General features: G+C 51.1%; 1 protein-coding gene across 1 annotated transcript in view; it reads left to right on the forward strand.

The window, feature by feature from the left end:
* The window catches only part of LOC144933927 (low-density lipoprotein receptor-related protein 6-like), a 63,868-nt gene that overhangs the window by 2,412 nt on the left and 41,568 nt on the right, over window positions 1-19,888 (forward strand). The window contains exon 2 of the mRNA XM_078859239.1: window positions 11,922-12,465. Within this exon, the coding sequence (XP_078715365.1) occupies window positions 11,922-12,465 (544 nt within the window). The remainder of the gene's footprint in view (window positions 1-11,921; window positions 12,466-19,888) is intronic.

Genomic DNA, 19,888 nt, shown 5'->3' on the forward strand with positions numbered 1-19,888 from the left:
CCGTGTGTCTATTGTGTGTTTGTGTGTGTGTCTGTGTGAGTGGGTTGTGTGGTACAAGTGCCCTATTTGTGTGTGTGTACCTGTTGCGTGTTTGTATGTGTGGGTGTCTATCTGTGTATAGTCTGTGTCTATTGTGTGTTTGTGTGTCTGTGTATGGGTCGTGTGTAGCAAGTGCCCTATTTGCGTGTTTGATATTGGTTGTGGAATTTGTTCGTCTCTTAATCTGTTTATTTCGTGTTGCTGGTATCTGTAATATTTGTGACTTAATGATTGTTTATATTGTCTTACGGTTTGCAACGTATGTCGCGAAAGAAGTTCAACATACATACTAACGTTTTAGAGTGGTGCCAACATTTTTTTTGTTGTACTCTACTTCTATGCTCTATTATTCTCTGATAATTATCAATGCTGCCACATATGTGCTTCCCATCGTCACCAACACGCATTTATCGGCGTGGTGAAGTATGGTCAACGAACCCCTGATATATCGCATGCCATGGAGAACGTGTCCGATGATTCGTGGGTGGGTGTTGTCTCAAGCCACACCTTTATAGTATCACTATTGTTGTTGCAGAATTGTATCGGTGTGCAACAATTTACAATGTGGGTATATATATAGCGTCTAAGTGCCACCGCATTGTGAGCAGTTTCTGTTGTTCAGAGGTGTGCAGTCGGTGTGATATTTGTCCGCTTACTTTTCTTGTTGTTTGTGTCTCATCTGCGTTGTTTATTGTTAACGATTGCACTGCAATACCTAGCAGCAGTGTGGTGATTAGATATTGTTTTGTGGTTTGTTGTCATTACTGTGATGGCATTTTATGTTGTGTTTTTTACACTCCATCTTGCCGCTTCTCTTGTCATGTGTACGTTATTGTTGTTGCTCGAGTATATCATCTAATGTTGGCAATATGATTGCGTAGTTTTAACAGCCCCTTCGTCAATTAATTTCTGAAGAAATACTATTTTTGTCTGCCGTGTGTGTGATGGGCATTCCCCGGACTAAAAGTTTCCATTTGTGTCTCGGGAAGCCAATTCCACCCCCCTCCACCACCCCACCCCCATTCGTCCATCTGCCCAGTGAATAATTAAGAGACCCAGCTGAACCCCTAACCCCTGGCCTCTCCTCCTCCCCCCGCACCCAGTCGCTTTCGTCTGCCTCGTCTGCCCTGTGTGCGAATAACCGAAGACAGTGGCCAGCCTTGGCGTCTTGTACCAACGAGGAGCTGTGGTAAAACGCAAGAGAGCGTCTGGGCTGTCGGTAATTAGAACGTAAACGAGGCGATTCTTTGTTATACCAAGTAAAGCCCACTGAGCTATTAACTTCTTTTTCAGAAGCGACCTGGCCACAAATGACAGCTCAACGAAGTGGCTTATCGCGTGGAAATTTCTAGCAGCCAAATACTCTGAACGCATGTTTCTGAATGTGGAGGGAAAAAGCGGAGGACCCGGAGAAAAATCCACGGGGAGAGAGAGATGTACACACTCCAGATATACAGGCGTCAGCGTCGGGGTCGCCATCGCGGCCGTGTTGTTGTAGCAGCTTAAGGGCCCCTTACCCTCCCATCTGTACCCTCTCTCATTACCCCCTCGGCCACCCAAAAACAACAGCAGCAGCAGCAGCACCCACCCAGGGGCTGCTCGGGCCTGGCTCGGGGTCCCCTCCTTTGGCCATGCTGACTTGGGTTGGGACGGCCGACCTGGGCTGCCATGGCTTTGCGTATTGTGTTCGGGCACCACGTAAATCGCCGTTGTATCGTCGGTCCGTCAGCTCACGCATGTACTTGCGCCCGCGTGCGTGCGTGCGTGCGAGAGCGCGCCCGCGTGCGTGCGTGCGTGCGAGAGCGCGCGCGCACGCGGGTGAATGTGCGCTTTGTGATTGTTTTGAGAAACCATTGCTCACTGGCCTCATAACGCCGCCACCACCAACCAACCCCGTCCCTCCCTCCCTGGTAATCCCTGCCTAAGACCCCCCACACCGCAGGACCCCTGATTGTTTCCGTAATTTCAGCCCCACTTGCGCTGTGTTTATATTCATAGAGAATATAATAAATGAGACGCACATAGCGAGAGGGGGAGGGAGGGTAGGCGGGCGGGCTGGAAGGGAAGGAGTTGGAGAGAAATCGGCCCACCGCTTCCTTCCATCTTCGCCGCAGTAGCCTTATCTGGGCGAGTGGCGGTCAGCCGCAGCAGATGTTCGCCTTTCCCCCCCCGACGTCACGGCGCTGTGAATAGCGATCATTCTTGCTGCGTGGGCCCTTGTCGAGTGGAGCCGTGGTGGGGAGTCCCGACGCGCTCTCATCGGTGCCAGCGTGCAGCAGAGGCCCACGCTCAACCACTGTGGCGATTCACTCACCGGAATCGAGTTGTACGCTCACGCGTGTTGTTGGTGAGGATTGGTCGGGATTCGTGCGAGTTACTAGCAAACTAAACTATGAGCTGTTGTTTTTTCACTCGGTAAGGCCCACTAAGTTATCTAGTTATTTTTTTCAGAAGTGACCTGGCCTGAAATGATGGCTTCATGAAGTGGCTTATCACGTTTAAATGTATAGCAGCCAAATACTCTTAAACGCATGATTATAAATGTGGAGGGAAAAAAGCGGAGGACCCGGAGAAAAATCCACGCGACCACTGGGAGAGAGACATGCAAACTCCAAATATACAGCAGGTGTCAGTCAGGATCGAAACCATGACCTCCATAACATCTCGCCACTGTGGCGCCTCTCGTGAATTGTAAACTAACCAACATCATCGCTCCAGAAGTTGCTTGTGAAACTTGTGCTGTTCGCATGGCTCATGTTTTTGAGATTATTATACGGTTAACACTTCCCGATTATGGCAGTGTCCATCACTGGAGGGCGGGGGAGCGTCATCTAAACTGGTCCTTGGCCATCCTCTTCAACTTGAATTGGACCAGCGTGGTACGCTTATGCCACGCTGCAAGTGGAGTCTTGTATACTCGCCAGCATGTTTACTCGCGTAGGAATGAGTTTAGAGTGGGGGACATAGTCAAAGGTTAGGGTCGGGCGTCATGTAACGTCCCGAACAAAGTTGCAATCCAGTCGGAGCAGCGTGGTTGGTGTAAGTTTCTGAGAAATTGGGATAAATGCAAATTCATTCTCACCCTATTGTCCTTCCCCACCCCCTGAAAGAAGTTTAACATACATCAGATCGGTTTGCATGAACCGAAAATGTCTAGCCTTAAAATTCACTCCATTCCCAATAGTCGCATACATGGCGAGTCTTACCATTAAGAATTCCTCATCGTCATATAGCTTTCAGACCGTGCAACATATAACGACGCAATGCCTCGATCCACGAATACGAAGGAGACATCACGGCGACGATACACTACCCCGCTGCTCCTGACGCGGTTATCTGAGCTTGACCACCCAAATTGTGAAATTGTCAGTTGTAGCTCTGCATCTACATCGGGCGTACAAAAGAAAGACCAAAAAAACATTTTAAAAAATGTGTAAGCAGCTGAATGGATCGGTGCTTCTCGGTGTCTCTTTAACATTGAATCGTTCTTCTTGGCATTTTCACCACCATCATTCAAAATGTTCCTTTAAAAAAAATTGCCGCCTGGCGTTTCTCATGGTTGTTAACCCCCCCCCACCCACCTTCGTTTTATCGCGGTATTTAGAGGCAATCCTCGACGCCCACGTCACAATGAACCGCCGAAACAACTTAACTCCCGTGGCCATTACACCTAAGCCTGGAGCCAAACCAATAAAAGCTTGCCACCTTCCTCATTAACAATGCTCTATAAATAACCCCAAAAAATAAATTCGAGCTGTTAGCCAGCGGTGGTGCTTGTGAGATGTCCGCTAACTTATGGTTGCAGATCTCTCCTTTGAAATAATAATTTAATATGTTGACTTGAAGCTTTCGTGACTGCAGGAATTCATATTCTTGGGTCTTTTGGTAAAGTCACGTAGATGGGTTCGAAGAAAATTACAAAAAACTACGATGTTTCGATCGCAACACAAGCGGTCATCTTCAGGAGAACCTATCTACGTGACTTTACCGAAAGACCCAAGAATGATAATAATTTTACATGATTTACAGCCGGTTATCAACCTATTGCTTTGTAAACATCTGTTTAAACTGAACTATTTTATATTTGACCAGGTAAGGCCCACTGAGCTATAGCTCTTTTTTATAAGCGACCTGGCCAACAAATGATAGCTCAACGAAGTGGCTTATCATCACGTGGAAATGTATAGCAGCCAAATACTCTAAACGCACGTTGATCCAAAATGTGGAGGGAAGAACTGGGGAGAGAGAGAGACATGCAACGTCAAAATATACAGCAGGTGTCAGGCTCGGGATTGAACCCACAACCTCCTGTATGCTAGGCAAGGTAGTTAACATCTTGCCACTATGGCGCCCACCCATGCCACGTCGGCCGTGTTTGACGATACTTCACCACGCGTGTCAATCAATGCGGGTTGGTGAAGGTGGTGGGAGGTGTTGGGGGGGGGTAGGACCGGTTCGGATCACTGGTCACAAACGTTAGCCCTGACTGGGAATCAAACTCAGCCCACCGGTTTCATAGTGCAATGTGCTACCCACTGCAACACCCCTGTCTGCCCCCCCCCCCCCGTCTTTACAATGCAGTGCCTTAAACAGTAGTGGTGATTCTAGTGGTGTTGATACGGGTCTTGGTGATGGTTGTGTTGGTGGTTTATGGCAATGGTAATGATGGTGATTATGGTCCTGATGGTGGCGATTGTGGTGGCGATGTTGGTTTTCTGATGGTGATTGATAGTGCAGAGGGCAGAAAGATTAACTCAATTATACTTGTAAACCACAATCTGCAGCTCATCGCATTGAAAACACTGTGAATCTAAACAGAGCGGACACAGCAGGCACTATTAAATTGACAGACCGCTATCCGTCGGCAAATGCGAGGCGGCCAAACAAACCCTCTCACCATCTCGCACGTCATCATATGGCCATCCACATTCGTCTCCGAAGAAGCTGCCAGCACGCGGTGCGAAACGTCGGACATGGTACCGAACAACATGCGTTGCACAACCCGAAAACGCATCGGAGAGCTGCGCCCGTTTGTTGTGGCTGTTCCACGCTCGCTCGCTCGCTCGCGCGCGGGAGCAATCGGCGATCTTTTCTGGACGCCCTTGTCTCTCGCTCCCCCGGTTATCTCGGGCCCCGTTCGCCGGCTTACGTAACGCGGCGGTGGTGGTGATGAGCGTGTGTGTGTGTGCGGTGAGTCGTAGTGTAGCGGTTAGCGCGCTGCGCTATTAACCTGGCGACCCGGGTGGTGTTGGCCACTCACCCCCTCGTGTGCCGTGCCGGCCTTCATAGGTGCTCGCTAACAGCACTTGCCCCCACAGTCTATTAAGGCTATGCGGGGGATCTTTGTCTTGTTTGTGTGCGGTGACCGGTCGCGCAATGGTTAGCGTGCTGCGTTACGAACCCACCGACCAGAGTTCGATTCCCGCTTGTGGCCAACACCAGCGACGATTATATCTAGACTGGTTCTGGGCCTCCCCTAGGTTAATTCGCCCTAAAATCAGTACCTGGTGTGGTGTGTAAACATCGCCACAAGGGAGACAAAGGTGGCCAGGCATGATGCTGGCCACCCGTCCCCTCGTGCGCCGTGCTGACCTTCATAGTTGCTCGCCAACAGCACTGTTAAGACTATACGGGGGACCTTTGTCTTTGTGCGTGGTGCCGTGAACGGTGGGTGGTGGCGGCGGTGGTTTTGTAAGGTGCCGACCAACCACAGCTGCTTTCTCTCTCACCATGTGGTCCGCGCCACGCACGCGCGCGCACACACACACGTACGCACACGTTGGCCTTTTGTCTGCCACACTCACCGCAGCACACTACCTGCACTTTGAAGCCCTCTCTCGGTGTTGGTGGGGGGGTTGGGGGTGCTAAAAAAAACATTGCTGCATCAACATAGTGGTGTTTGAGCCTTCAGTTTTTAATGGTCGCAATGTGATTGTAGTATTGCTTATTTAAACTGGTTTCGAACTCATACCGCGAAATGTACACTCAATCTACGCTCGCGACGCACACCACCAGCTGCACACCGTAATGCTATATCTAATCCTATACCTCAACACGTCGTGTCTCATCCCGTTCCCAAGACTCTCGTACACACATTCACCACTCGCAGTCCAACATCAACGTACTCTGATTCCCCATACCCAAAAAACCCACGTACCTTGATCCCGGTACTACAACATTAAAGCGTACTCATACCGTATGCAGAAATCGCTCACCACCCATACCAACAAGTGCGCACGCACTCCGATCCTAGACCCCCAACACTTAAGCGCTCGCATCAAATGCCCAACGCGTCCCATCTGTTGCCAGAATTTGGGTTTAGAATCTCTCTTCAACTTGCCGGCGAGCTGAAACGATAATAATCGGCGCGTTAAAACGCTTTGCGTGCGTGACGATGTAATTTGCTCTTCATTGTCGCGTTGGTGAAGGGTTCCCCCGGCGCGTATTTGGTCAGAAGATTACGCGGCCGAACACAAAAATCGGTCGTGAATCGCCATCATCGCTAGCATTTGAAAAACCCTACGTCTTAACTTTGACGATTCGCAGCTTATATCGCAACGCCAACACACACTGAGAACATAGCACAGCACATTCTGATCCCATACCCCAACACCAAACGCACTCTTAGCCCGTACCACAACGCCAACACATTCTTCACACACAGGCAATGTCCTGCTCGCTCTTAACCCATACACCGTCAACGCACCTTGAACCAATACAGCAAAATCAACACCCCCGGACGGTACGATCTCATTAGGTTGAGATGCGTGTCTCTACACTGTTTTTTGCGCATTGCTCTGTGATCCAAGCGATTCCAGTTACCTGCATTCGATTCCTGGCCACAGCTAACATCGGTGGCAATCCTGGGCCTGTCTTAAACCATTTCGAGGCGTCTGCAAATTTGCAGGGTGGGTCTCCCGTTCACCGCTGAATCCCGGAACGCACAAACGGTTCAGCGTTAATTTTATTTAGTGAGGCGTAGAGTTCCTGTTTTTCAAGCCATTGTGCTGTACTCGCCGCAGAGTACCGTAGCGAGACGACCGCACTCGATGATCGCTGACGCCAGACCGTGCCGCGCGCCCTCCCGCACGGCCTTTTACTTTCGATTCCGTTGCGATGACGTAAAACGTACATGATCGGAACGGAAACGGAAGAAAAACTGATGAAGTACACGTACGTCATCGGCACGGGAAAGGGTTAGATGAGCACTTGGTAGGGTGCGCTTTATTCATCCTCTGTTGGGAGACACCTTGAGCCATCTGTGGCGATGGCCACATAACCCTCTTCAGTGCCATGCCAACCTTAAGAGGCGCTCGCTAACAGAATTTGCTGTTAAAACACGAGGCCGAATCGTGGTGTGGGGGGGGTACGCAGGGTACACGAGAGACGAGTGTTTATCTGCGGGATGACACAGGTGTGGCATCGGAAAAATCAAGTGCCCATTAAGCACACGAGCTGTGTGTGTGTGGGGGGGGTGCTCACAAGGGCGTGGGTTGTGAAACGCTCGGCACAGCTGTGCCTGTAACGCGAGAGCCTTAATTCTCGCCCCAATATTTCGTGTTCTCCTCTTTTGGAAAGAAAAATATTTGACTCCCCCGTCGGTGTTGGTTGTCGCAGCCGGGCTTTTCACGCCTTTATTGTACGGAGTGCTGTTGTATTTAAAAAAATAAATAAAGGAGTTGGCGAAACATCCGAATGCTGGCCCCACCTAAACAAATCTTGAGACAAAGTACAGTGTAACTTTTCCAACTTGCTATTGTAATCCCGGGCCTGCATCTCTCCACGCTCCTTTGCACGCTTTTAAGCTTTTGTGTTCAGTCCTCCTCTTCGTCATTGTCCGCACGTTTCTGATCCGTGCGTCGTTACGTTGACGGACGGAAAAAAAGGCAACGTGAGGATCGTGGATCGTACGCGCCGAAGATGGAATAATCACTGTTAAGTGGCTTTATAGGACTCGTCACTCGAAGGGATGACGGCCCTGGTGGTCAAGGCTTACGAGAAAGTGGCAGCCAAGGGAGAGCAAACTCCTGGGAGGACGTCTCCCGCGGAGGAGATGGAGCGGCGAGATGAGCTCGTTGATGTCGCGGAGCCCTTATCGTTGCGTCGCAGACCGTGAGAGATGGTCATGGCTCCAGGAGGCCATCCTTCCCTCGGTGGATTGATCAGAGCTGATAATGAACACGATAAATGATCTCAAACATATTTACATCTCTCTTAGAGTGCATGTGGTCGGCAAGGGTATATGTAAAAAACGAAAAACCCCCAGTAAAAACACCGCTTTGTTTCTCTCGAGACGATGCAGATACCATCAGGTGATCACAACAAATGATTTGTCACTTTCCCTTCAAAGGCCTGTAAAACTTTATGGCGGCTGAAGGAGAGGCTCGCACACACATGTCCAGGCAGACGTGTCTCCTCCTCCTCCGCCACCACCGTAAAACCAGTGCCCTAACTGGCCGGTGGGGGCCGGCCAAATTGCGTGGGACTGGCAGGCAGATGGCTCCGCGAGATGAGATGGCTCGGGCTGCACCCCCAGCACCTGATTTATGACTCCGTTATCCTGAGATCTCTTCCCCGGCTGTTAGGAGGAATTTGATGGGAAAGGCGAGAATGTGCAGACTGTGTGCGCGTAGGGAAGGGGAAGAAAGTGAAGCGGAGTAGTCGGAGTAGTTGCGTGTGCGCTGGCGTACATGGGAAGCGGTGGCATAGCTATTCGCGCGCTGCGCTATGAACCCGGCAACCCTCAGAGTTCAATTGCCGCTCACGGTCAAGACCAGTGACGATTATCTGAACCGGTTCTGGGCTTCCCCCTAGGTCCACTCGGCCTCAAATGAGTACCTGTTGTGATGTGTAAACAACGTCACTGGGGAGACGAAGGCAGCCGGGCGTGGTGTTGGCTACCCACCCCTTTGTGTGCTGTGCCGGCTGTCATAGGTGCTCGCTAACAGCATCTGGTAAGGCTATACGGGGATCTTTGTCTTTGTTTGCTGGTGTATATTCGTGCTGATTGCTCCTTGCCGTTTTATTACACCTCGGCAGAATAATGCGCTCGTCCGTATATCTGGATAAGTCGGTGGGACCAGTACATTTAGAGTATTTGGCAGCTATAAATGTCCACGAGATGATAAGCCACTATGTAGAGCTATCATTTGTGGCCAGGTCGCTGCTAAAAAAGAATCTATATAGCTCAGTGGGCCTTAGCTGATAACATTTTAAATGTTCTTATCTTTCCTATATTTTGTATACCACACCCCATTGATTGTTGAAACGTTCTGACCCACCATCCCGACTGGACATCTGTGAAAAAGAGCTTAATGGGTCATTGGATTCTGCCTCCAGTTTAATAAATATTCTGACTTGTTTGTTCCACCTGAGATGGCAGCAGTCGAGTTTGTACCATCAACTTCAAATTACCACTCGGTGAATTATGCAGTCACTTTATTTAGTAAGTACATTACCGCAGAATACACTTTACTTTATTGAGCACATACTCAAACTGGTATCGTTTTAGTAATCGCTGCGATCGGCCGTGCTTCCCGAATGCTGCTCCGGCCCGTGGACTACCAGCAGAATGACCAAGGGGTTTCAGCTTCACTTTTCTTTCCAAATACGTGAGGAGTTTCCGGGTAAAAGGTCCGGCCGTGTTTTTGGTACACACGCACACACACGGCCGAGCACAGACGTCGAGATGGGGTTACGTAAAGCGAAGTGCGTTTATTAAGTAATGACGTGCGATGGCTCGGGCAGCTTCGACAAAAAAATATATTCGTCGGGTGTTTATAGATGCTTAGTCGGCTGTAAAAACAAATTAGCCACAAAGTAATTTAGCAGCAGCTCTCTCGGCCTGCCTTATAAGGCCGCGTCTTTTTGAATCCCCGTCGGCGGAGGTTTTCAGAAAAGTCGGCAGTGTAAAAAAAAAAGTGGAATTGAGCGAGCGTGTACTTGGGACCTAAATCCCCCGCAGAAAGAAAAGGGTCTTATATTTACTTTATTTTCCTCGGCGGCGTCTTCTCATGCGGGCCTTTGTACCTCCAGATGTTTAGTTTTAGCATTGGAAGTTTGGCAGGGCGAGGAAATTTCACGCTTAACTTCGCCAAGCAAACGGGGCCGGCAAACAGAGTGCTGCTTTGTGAGCCCCACGGTGGTGGCTGTGGCGGCAGTGGTGGCGGTGGTGGCCGGAGGAGAGAGAGAGAGAGAGGAGGCACTTGCGGAAAGCAGCAGCTGATTGACATCGCTTGCCCCAACGTAAACAATGGCGTTTATTTGCAGGCCCCCCACCCCGCTCCTCCAAACTCACCACCCTACCCCCACCTCATACCACACCCCACCCCTGCATGCTGCTTACAAAACTGATCTTTCCTATGAAAATAACGTCGTAATAAACCTTGAGCAAAAACGGAAGGCCAACTTCACAAATCTGGCTATCGCCTGATGAAGCTGGTTGTTGTTGTAATCGCCAGCGGAACCCACAACAGCGTGTTGTGGGTTTATTCTCCAAAGCACAGGTGTGCTGATCTTGTAACGAATCGGCACGTTTTGTTTACGTGAAAAACCTTACTAATTGGCTGTGTCGGGTGGTGGCGGCGGGTTTAACAACACATTTATATTTACGCGATCTAACCCAAAAAAACCCTTTATAATTGGTCCCAAAAAAAATACTCCTAGACACTTTCGTTCGTCAGTAACGCTGTGTGGTGTGGCCTTCAAAGGAAAAGTCGATAATCGGTGACGATGCTCGGCAGTGGGCCTTCTTCACAGCACGTGGATGGAGAGGTCAGAGAGTGGTAATAAGCGGGTAATGAGAGTTGGAGATTCACAACGGGGCCTTATGAGAATTATATGAGAGAATTTGTTTTCTAACGACCAGTTTTTAAATTGGAATACGAATAGTTGTGTGTATGTTGAACTTCTTTCGCAACGTACGTAGCCAATTGTGCTAATGGGGAGAAACGGACAAATACTTGGAAAATCAAAACATGACGAAATTAACTCGATTGAAGGGGAAAAAAATATATTAAAAAAATGTGTTCCTAAGTCACATGGTTATTCAAAAGTGTATATAAGCAGAACTCCTCTTTGTGTCTTAGAATATAAATACAGACCGATGTTTTCTACAGCGGCACTTGTTTGAGCGAGTAAATTCTTGACCAGTTTCAACCTTTTGGGTCTCATCAGCAGCAGAGCCAGGCTGGTCAAACAAGTTACCCGATGCTATTTATTGGCGTGGTATTATTCGCTTTGGTTGTGCATTTTGTCCAGTTGTGAAATGGTGAGATTGCGACGTTCGGATTACGTGTGAGTCTCTTGCTGTTGATTTTGGGCCGGTCGGGGGAGGATTTTTAGATGTACACTTCGGGCTCTTTTCAAAATATAATTTGTGTGTTTTGGTTGGCGTAAACTTGTCCCATTCCCTTTCAAATGCCATGCGAGCAGAGGAAAAAGAAAGATTTAGTGGCTTTATATTTTTCTTAATTTGGGCATGGCACGTAAACTATAGATAATCGCTTTTAAAATGACACCCTATATGTATTAGTAGGTTGATTTAGGAAGTTTGGCTGAGATTGGCTGATTTGTGGACCTTGCCCTATCAGGCCGAACAGAATGAATGAAATATACACCAAGTGTTGTGTAAAATAATATATTTGTAAAAACTGCCCCCATAAGTGGTAGCTCGCGCAAGTGCTGCAGCGGTCATTATTTCTGTGCACGCTATTTTCAGCCTTTGCTCCATTTACTCTTGTCAGTTTGTGATTGCGAGTACATAACTCGCCACTTCTGACTTTACGTTCACTCTTTCTACGGCCGTTGGTCATTTCATCGTGAGACCGTAACTCCATTTTTTAAACCCAGCTCTGTTTTCCACCCCCCCCCCCTTTCGCCAGGCTCCACAGCACCGCCACCACCGCTGCTCCTCTTCGCGAACCGCCGTGACGTTCGACTTGTGGCGACCACACGCCCAGACGGCGCTGCGGGTCCCCCCGCGATTGGCGCCGGCGGTGGCGCCGGCGGTGGCGCCGGCGGCGGCGGTGTCGGCGCCAGCGTCGCCAACTCCACGGTGGTGGTGGTGGGTGGCCTGGAAGACGCCGTCGCCGTGGACTTCCTGTTTGGAGAGTCCGCTGTCTACTGGACGGACCTGGGCGAGGAGGCCATCAAGCGAGCGTCCATCGTCAACGGGACGGCATGGGGGGGAGCGGCGGGCGCGCCGCCGTCGGCGGGGGCCGGCGCGTGGCCGCAAGTGACGATCGTGGCGACGGGGCTGGTGTCGCCGGATGGGCTGGCGTGCGACTGGCTGGGGCGCAAGCTCTACTGGACCGACTCGGAGACGAACCGCGTGGAGGTGGCCGAGCTGGATGGCTCCCACCGCAAGGTGCTCGTGTGGCAGGACCTGGACCAGCCGCGCGCCATCGCGCTGCACCCGGCACAGGGGTGAGTTTGAGTGAGCGTCCGTGCGTCCGCGCCGCCTGGCCTGGTGCTAGCGCCGTGGTGACGTGACCGCTGGGGGTCATGGGTGGCGAGATGTGGAGGAAAAAACCGGAGGACCCGGAGAAAAATGCACGCGACCACGGGGAGAGAGAGCGCGAACTTGCAGACTCCAAATATACAGCAGGCGTCAGGGTTGGAATCAAACCCAAGACCTCCTGCATGCCAGGCGAGGTAGTTAACATCTTGCTACCGTGGCCTCGCCCACAATTTTTTTATGAATCGTTACATTTGGTTGCGAAACCCTATGGGTTAGGTTCCCCACCGCACTTTTGCAGAGCAAGCTCGGAATCCCGCGGTGGTGTCGGGGCCATTGTGCGGTCACGTCGGGTGACGGCCCGATTGCTTGGCAGCTTAAACATAATGATTACGCGGGCGATTTCGCAGTTGTGCCCGCACCAGAATCAGAATCTTTGTTTAGACTGGATGAATCCGATGAGCCTATGGAGCTCTTTTTCCACAGATGTCCATTTGCGGTGAATCTGAAAGTTACAACGACAAACAATACACAAACTGAGCATTGGGAAGCTAAGCAAGTTACAGCAAAAATAAAGTCAATTAGTGCCGCACTCTTGCCCAGAAGCATAGTGGGGTCAGATATTTATTCTCGTTTTTCTCTTCCGTGAACTTTGAACCAGTTAAGCTTCCTCCATTTGGTACTTTTTTTTTCTAAATTGCATATACTGCCTTCTCCTACGGTATAATGAGTCTGTATGGTACGAGAACACATCTATATCCACACACACATGGGACATGTGGACCAGATATTCTCAGGAACAGGATGTCCATTGTAGAAAATGGGACACTTAACACATGTGGACTTTGGTAATGTACCACAGTTTGTTAAGATGCATAAGAAATTACTTATTCGATCCTTAGAAGTGTAGATAGAAGATTGGCAATTAACTTTATTTAAATTGTCTTCAGAATATTACCGAGCGGATGCACGCCGACGAAATTGAGCCCGTGTGCAGGTGCTTGGCAGCTTATTAATTCGCAGTTGGTGACTTGTTGATGCCTCCATCCAGCAGTTGGTTGACCATGGCAGATGTTAGCTACGGCCGATCGAATCGCAGCTCCATGTCCCAACGATGCAGAAAAGCAAGTGCAGCCCCACGCCAGTTTCAACACGGAGACGTGCGGCGGTGGCTTTTTTTTACTTCGTCGAGCGCAAGTGGTCGGTGACAAAGACAACGAGAAGAAACATTTTTGTTCAAATTCGGTAAAAAAAAGTCTCAATATTTCAAGAGCCTGAATGCAACGTGAATTCGAGAGGGTGGTGGTCCTTGATAAATAACTGTCACGAAGCGGTCATTACAGAGCCGCATGCGGATCCGGAGCCGTAGGTTGCCGACCTCTGCCCATGGTAAACTGGGAATTGCATGGTAAACTGGGACTTCCATGGTCACGAGTCTACAACCAAAATACCAAGAAAAGACATTTATTTTTTCGAATTTCAAGAGCTGCACTGCAGTTCCTTAAAGAGCCGCACGCAGCTTCGGAGCCACAGGCTGCCGACCCCCTCATCTGGCGCAAGTGCCCACGACCAAATCGGCCAGAATGTGCTTGATCCCTTCCGTCAGACATCGGAGAGCCAAGCCCTCGGTTTGGATACTCGGGTGGCAAGAGGCAGCCCTGCTATAATACGCCGGTGTTGCTGCCGCTCGGGTTTCTCCCCACCACCCTGCTGCTGCAGACACAATGATCGCAAGGTTATCGTCTGCCCTGGGGGCCCGCGCGTCGTAAAACGCGACGTAGCCAGCTGTCTGCGTGCGCGCGTCGTCCGTCCGTCGGTAGTAGTGGTGGTGGCGGCGGCAGCAGCGGCGGCGCCTTCGAGACGCGGAGACGTGAAATTCCTGAGCCGCCCCACACCGGAAAGGAAAGCCCTCTCCCCCCCATACTCCCCCACCACACTCCCCCACCACAACCCCCCCACTTCTTAGCCGAGGAGGCATTCATTTGTATGGATTAGTGTTTTCCTGCAAGTTCAAGTCACTTATCTCCTCCCCTCTTTTACCCTTCCCCGCTGTTTTTCACGACTCGAGGTGCCCCCGGGCCTGAAGCACCGTTGTGTTGTTGCCTGCGGGGGGGGGGGGGAGCTGTTAAGCCGCCGTGACGGTGGTGGCGGTGGCGCTCGCTCGGTGCAAATGAAACGGGAACTGTAGATAAGTACACCAGATACAAGAAGTGTGTGTGCGGGAGGTTTTTTTTCAATTTCCACATTTCTATTCGCGGCGGAGGCTCACGCTGTTTTAATGTAAGAGGCGGCGTGTGAAGGTGCTTAATCCAGCCGTGACTTCTCCCCCACTCCCCTCCCCCGACCCCTGCCTCCCCTCCTCCTCCGGCGCGTTCGAGAGCGTTTGACAACATCCCGCTGATTGGAGCCACGCGAAGGCCTCCCCCCCCCTCTCAGCAGTCCCATCCATCGCTAAAAATGAATGGACGCTTTCCCCTGTGTTGCGTTACGTTACGAAGCGGTGGCAGTAATAATCGTCGTCGTCGTCCTCATCGGCTAATGTTTTGCGTCAATTATTGAGCGTCTCGAATTTTGCGCGATAGCTGCCGCACGAAGCCACGTGCACGCTTCTGCTGGAACGTAACGGCCACGTTGAGAGATTGCACGGGGGAAAAATACCAAACTTGTTTTACATCACGAGTCGGACGAGGCGAGAGATGCCTGTCACCGTGGTCACGTGAGCATCAGCAGCAGCAGTAGCCCTGGGTCATTCCACTGCTGGATGAAGGCCTCATCCGGGCCGGCGTTTTCACCCACGATCCTGCGGCTGCGTAATAATCTTGCGTTGTCGGATGGTGATAATATTTAAATTATAAATAGTAATAATTATAGCGAACGCTGTACGTACGCGTGCTGCCCCTTTCTCGTGCACGCACACGTCACGTGTTGTTGTTATTTGAGCGTACTTCGCCACGCTGGTCAGTTTGCAAATTGAATTTCGTGAGTGTTGGGCTTTGTGTGGGAGGACACCTGGGTAACCGGAGAAAACACATTGTGCACGCGATGGTGTGACACTCAAACCTCCGTACAGATGGATCATATCCACTGCTGTACTGCTGCCACCTCCGGGACCACCTTACCACTTGGTGGCCTTATGAGGTCTGACACGATCACGATCAGATGCGTGGTCATAAACATACTGTGTAATCGTATACACATGTTTTTGTTCACGGTAACATTTGACATTCCTTCGTAAGAGTTAACTATTGCTCCAGTTAATTGCTGTAGGGCCATCACGTGGTTACTTAAAGGCTGTCAATGTACATTAAGAGTCAACCAAAACAGCCCCTGCTCTCACGAGAGCGACTTGTCATGATGAAAAACGGTAGCGCAGCATTCGTGTCACGCTACTGTTTCTCAACTCCGGCCCTCGCGAGCCCCCGCCCCTCCCCACCCCCAAATCAGGTGCATGCAGTGTGCAGCAGCTTAATTTCCATATGAATATAAAGGATTGGTGAGTACAACAAGGCGGACCCAGGGACTGTCTTACCACAACGACTGGAGTTTTCTTAGAGGAGAATCGCAAGCGTGCGCACACGCACGTGGCTGGCTCGTACTTAGTACAACCGTGTACGTTTTCTCACTTGTGCCGCATTGGTATCCGATGCGTTTTTTTTCTTCCTGGACCGCGTCCGCGTGTCGTTCCGCGCGGCGTTGGAGGAGGCTCGTGGTGGATGCTACTGAGCAGTTTTGGAGGCGGTCGCCCTCCAACAACAACGGAGGGCAGAGGAGCGACGCTCACAACAATGAGCGGAGTTCCGGGTGGCTAAAGCACAGCAAGTTGGCACAGTAGGGGGCACAGGTGGTGCATCTCCCCTCCTCAGGAGGTGGGAGGGGGGATTGAGACGCTGGTGGGGATGAGGCCACCGGTTGAGAGAGAGAGAGAGAGGCTGATCGAGATGCGGGGGGGGGAAGTTTTCACGGGAACTCGCGGACTTCTGGTGACGCGTTTGTGTGACCACCCGGGAGTCGGTGAGACGTCTCCGTGTGGGAACCCCCCACCGCCCTGCGCTCACGTTGCCCCGCTTCATTAGCGGCCATAATGAAGTTTGGAAACTAAAGGGTGGGGGGTGGAGGGGGGGATGGAGGTTGGGCGTTGTTTTACGGGTTTTAGTTTGTTTGCCATCACGTTGAGCACGCAGTTCCTTTGCCACGGATTGTCGTTAATGTCACTAGAACAGAGTTGGTTGTTATTTTATGGGCCCCGCTTATCGTATCGATTTTATTTATTGCGCAAAGTATTATTATCCGACCGGTGGTGGTGACGTTCGCTTGCGGCTTTTTCGACTTTGGATGGGGGGGTGGCGTAGGTTGTCTGGGTTGATAAACACGGCGAAAGATTAACCATCCAGCGTCCTCCCTCCCGCCCACCCCCCAAACCAATACCTCCACTGGCTCCCCAATGCCAGCTACGTACACTTCTCTTCCTTCGGCCCCCTCTTGTTGTTTGCCCCCCCCCCCTGCCGCTCCACTCCAACCCGACTGGGCTTATTCCTGGCAAGCCGCGATGCGTTAAAGCACACACGCACGCACACGCACGCACACACACGCACACACACGCACACACACCTGAGCCCTGTTTGTCTTCCGCAAACCGTTTTTCTCGTGTGTGCTGCGCGAGGTGCGACCCGCTCCTCCGCCGTGGACGTGAATTAACATCGGGGCCAAAAGGATTTCTCACCTCTTTGTCTCTAAAAGGGGCTGTTTGAAAAATAATGTTTGTGCTGAATTTGGGGTGGAAAGGGGGAGCGGGCGGGCGGGGGAGGTGGAGCGGGTGGTGGTGGTGGGGGGGGGGTTAGGCGGCGTTGTGTTTGCATTCACTTTGACATGGCCACTGTTTTGAAAAACACCGTGGCGCTTTAAGAAGAGAGCGCCTTTTGTTGCAGGGACGAGAGTCGGGGAGACAAGATGACGACGGTGCGGTTTTCTAAAGAGGGCCCCCCCAACCTCTTTGTAGTCTTACCCTCTTATTGAATCATTTTCAAAACAAAGTCGACTTTTTTTCGCAACTCGCCCCAACAGGTGGCTGGCATTTCATTATTAAAGGGTGGGTAATATCAGTCTATTCTAACGCATTATTACACTCAAGAAAATACTTAAAATCTTGTAAGTGCGAGTGTGAATGTTCCTCTGCTTATGGTACGTTTAGATGGCTGTGTTACCAAAATCGCCCACAGTGCCCCCAGATCTCTTCGGGTCTCAAATTCTAAGCAGGTTTTGACCCTCCAAAGCGCTTGTAGGGGCGGGTGACCACTATGCACAACCGGTTGCGATAGGCCGCTGCTGGGAGAGGCAGCAGAGGGCTGTGCTGCAAAAATTCCATTTGTTGTGCTCCACTTTTATTCTGCCGCGTCCGTGGCTCTTCATCCCCCTTCCCCCCCGCGTCTTTTGTCAATCCGCCGCTGACCAGCGTGGTGAAGTATGGTCAAATGGCCGCCACGGCCCAGGCAGCGCGGTGGATTGATCGCGGCTGATGAATGACGACGATGCATGAAAGGCCGCACGTGGCTTCGCTTGCAATTAGCGCGCGCGGCAACTTGACGCACAAATGTACAGCGTGCACTTTCATATTCCCGTGGTTGTGGTTGTTGTTGTGGTTTTTCTTCCCACACCCCCCCCTCCCGGATTGGTGGGTGAGATAATGGGGGGTTGACGTCACTGCACCACGCCACGCTTTCCCTCCCCTATAGAAGCATCTGCTGCTCGCACAGAAGCAGATGCCCGAGGAATGTGGCCGAAAACCCGGCATGGAGCTGTTCCCCGTACCGACATGGAGCTGTGAATCCAGACGGCGGTAGCCTCTGAAATTTCAGTTTCGGAACAGTTCCCCATCCGTCACGGAGCGCGGTGGCTCCGGAAGATGTCGTTCGATTATAGTGCCTTAGATCGCTTCCCCTCCTGCCGAGTGATGAACGTAGTGGCCTCTAGCGCAACACGTTAGACTATTTTTTTTTGTTTACATCGGCTTCTTGACTAAAAGCCTCCCCACGCCTCGTCGATCAATGGGGGTTTATTGGACTATACTTCACCACGCTGGCCAGGAATCCGGTCTAGATAACGATTTTGATGATTTTCATTCTCGGCGTACGCTGATAACGCGCGGGGCATGGGCGACAGCTCGAACTGTAGCTGTGGTGCAAGACCGACTTCGGCAATGATGACGACGATGATGGCGGTGACGACGGTGACGATGGTAACGGTGACGACGGCGACGATGATGATGCACATTGTTGAACACTGTCCACTCGCCAAGCTTTGTGACGGTCGGAGGATGCCACCGCATTCAGAAAGTGCACAATAAATAAATAAATGGCCCACAACACAACGATAATAGGTGTATCATATGTTTATTGCAGACATCCTCGCCCGGCCTCACACTCTTTTCACGGTCTTGTTTTGGCATCTTTGGTCATTTCCATTCATCAGTGTTTGGCTACACGTGGGGGTGAGGGAAACCACCAACGCATTCGAGGGGTAATAGCACTCACTCCTACAGAAGCTCCACTCTACAGACGGTCTCATCAGCAGCCTTTACTTGCTGTACGACTATCCCCCTGGCCACCTCGAAAGCAAGTCCGTCACGTTTTGGCCATTTTCCCCACGCTTGTAAAACGTCGCCGGTCAGTCTTGCGCTCAGACCTCGCGAGGAAAGAGCTTGTCATGCCTGTGAAGAGAGTGCGAGCGGAGCCTCACCTGACCTTACCCGACGTGGTATCGTTCCGCTCGCAGCGCCGCGCTCGTGATAAACGTTGATAAAGTTTTAAACGATCCTCGGTGGGAACTTTAAACTCTCTAGCGATAACACTCGAAGGCGCAGTTGCTGGCTACACCACCACCCCCCCCAACTCCTTTCGCAACGGAGACTTGGCCCGAGAAAGAGAGACAAAGCGCCGTCTATGCGTCACAATAGGGTACAGAAACGGCCCCAGCAAACACGCACGAGCGCGCAACTCTAAGGTCGACATAAAAGCGCACGTTTTTAGTTTCATGTATTCCATGCGGCACATGCGTGTGTGTGACCATGTGTTTTTTTTACTTAAGCCCTTGTGACAACAAAAGCTTTGGCGGTGGTGGGGGGTGCAGGCAGCATGCAGGACTGTCACTAATGAATAAATCTTAGTTGGTGTTTTGCTGTGTGGTGGTTGCTGTGATTGCACTGGTAGTGGAGATGGTGGCTGCGGTAGTGCTCGTGGAGCAGTTAGCGCACTTGCACTACGAACCTGGCGACCCGGGTTCGATTCCCACTCACGGCCAACACCAGTGACGATTATCTTAAACGGTTTTGGGCGTCCCCTAGGTCGACTCAGCCTCAACTGAGTACTTGGTGCGGTGTGTAAACATCGCCACTGGGGA

This window comes from Lampetra fluviatilis, chromosome 8, assembly GCF_964198595.1.
Source record: "Lampetra fluviatilis chromosome 8, kcLamFluv1.1, whole genome shotgun sequence".
Classification (NCBI taxonomy): Eukaryota; Metazoa; Chordata; class Hyperoartia; order Petromyzontiformes; family Petromyzontidae; genus Lampetra; species Lampetra fluviatilis.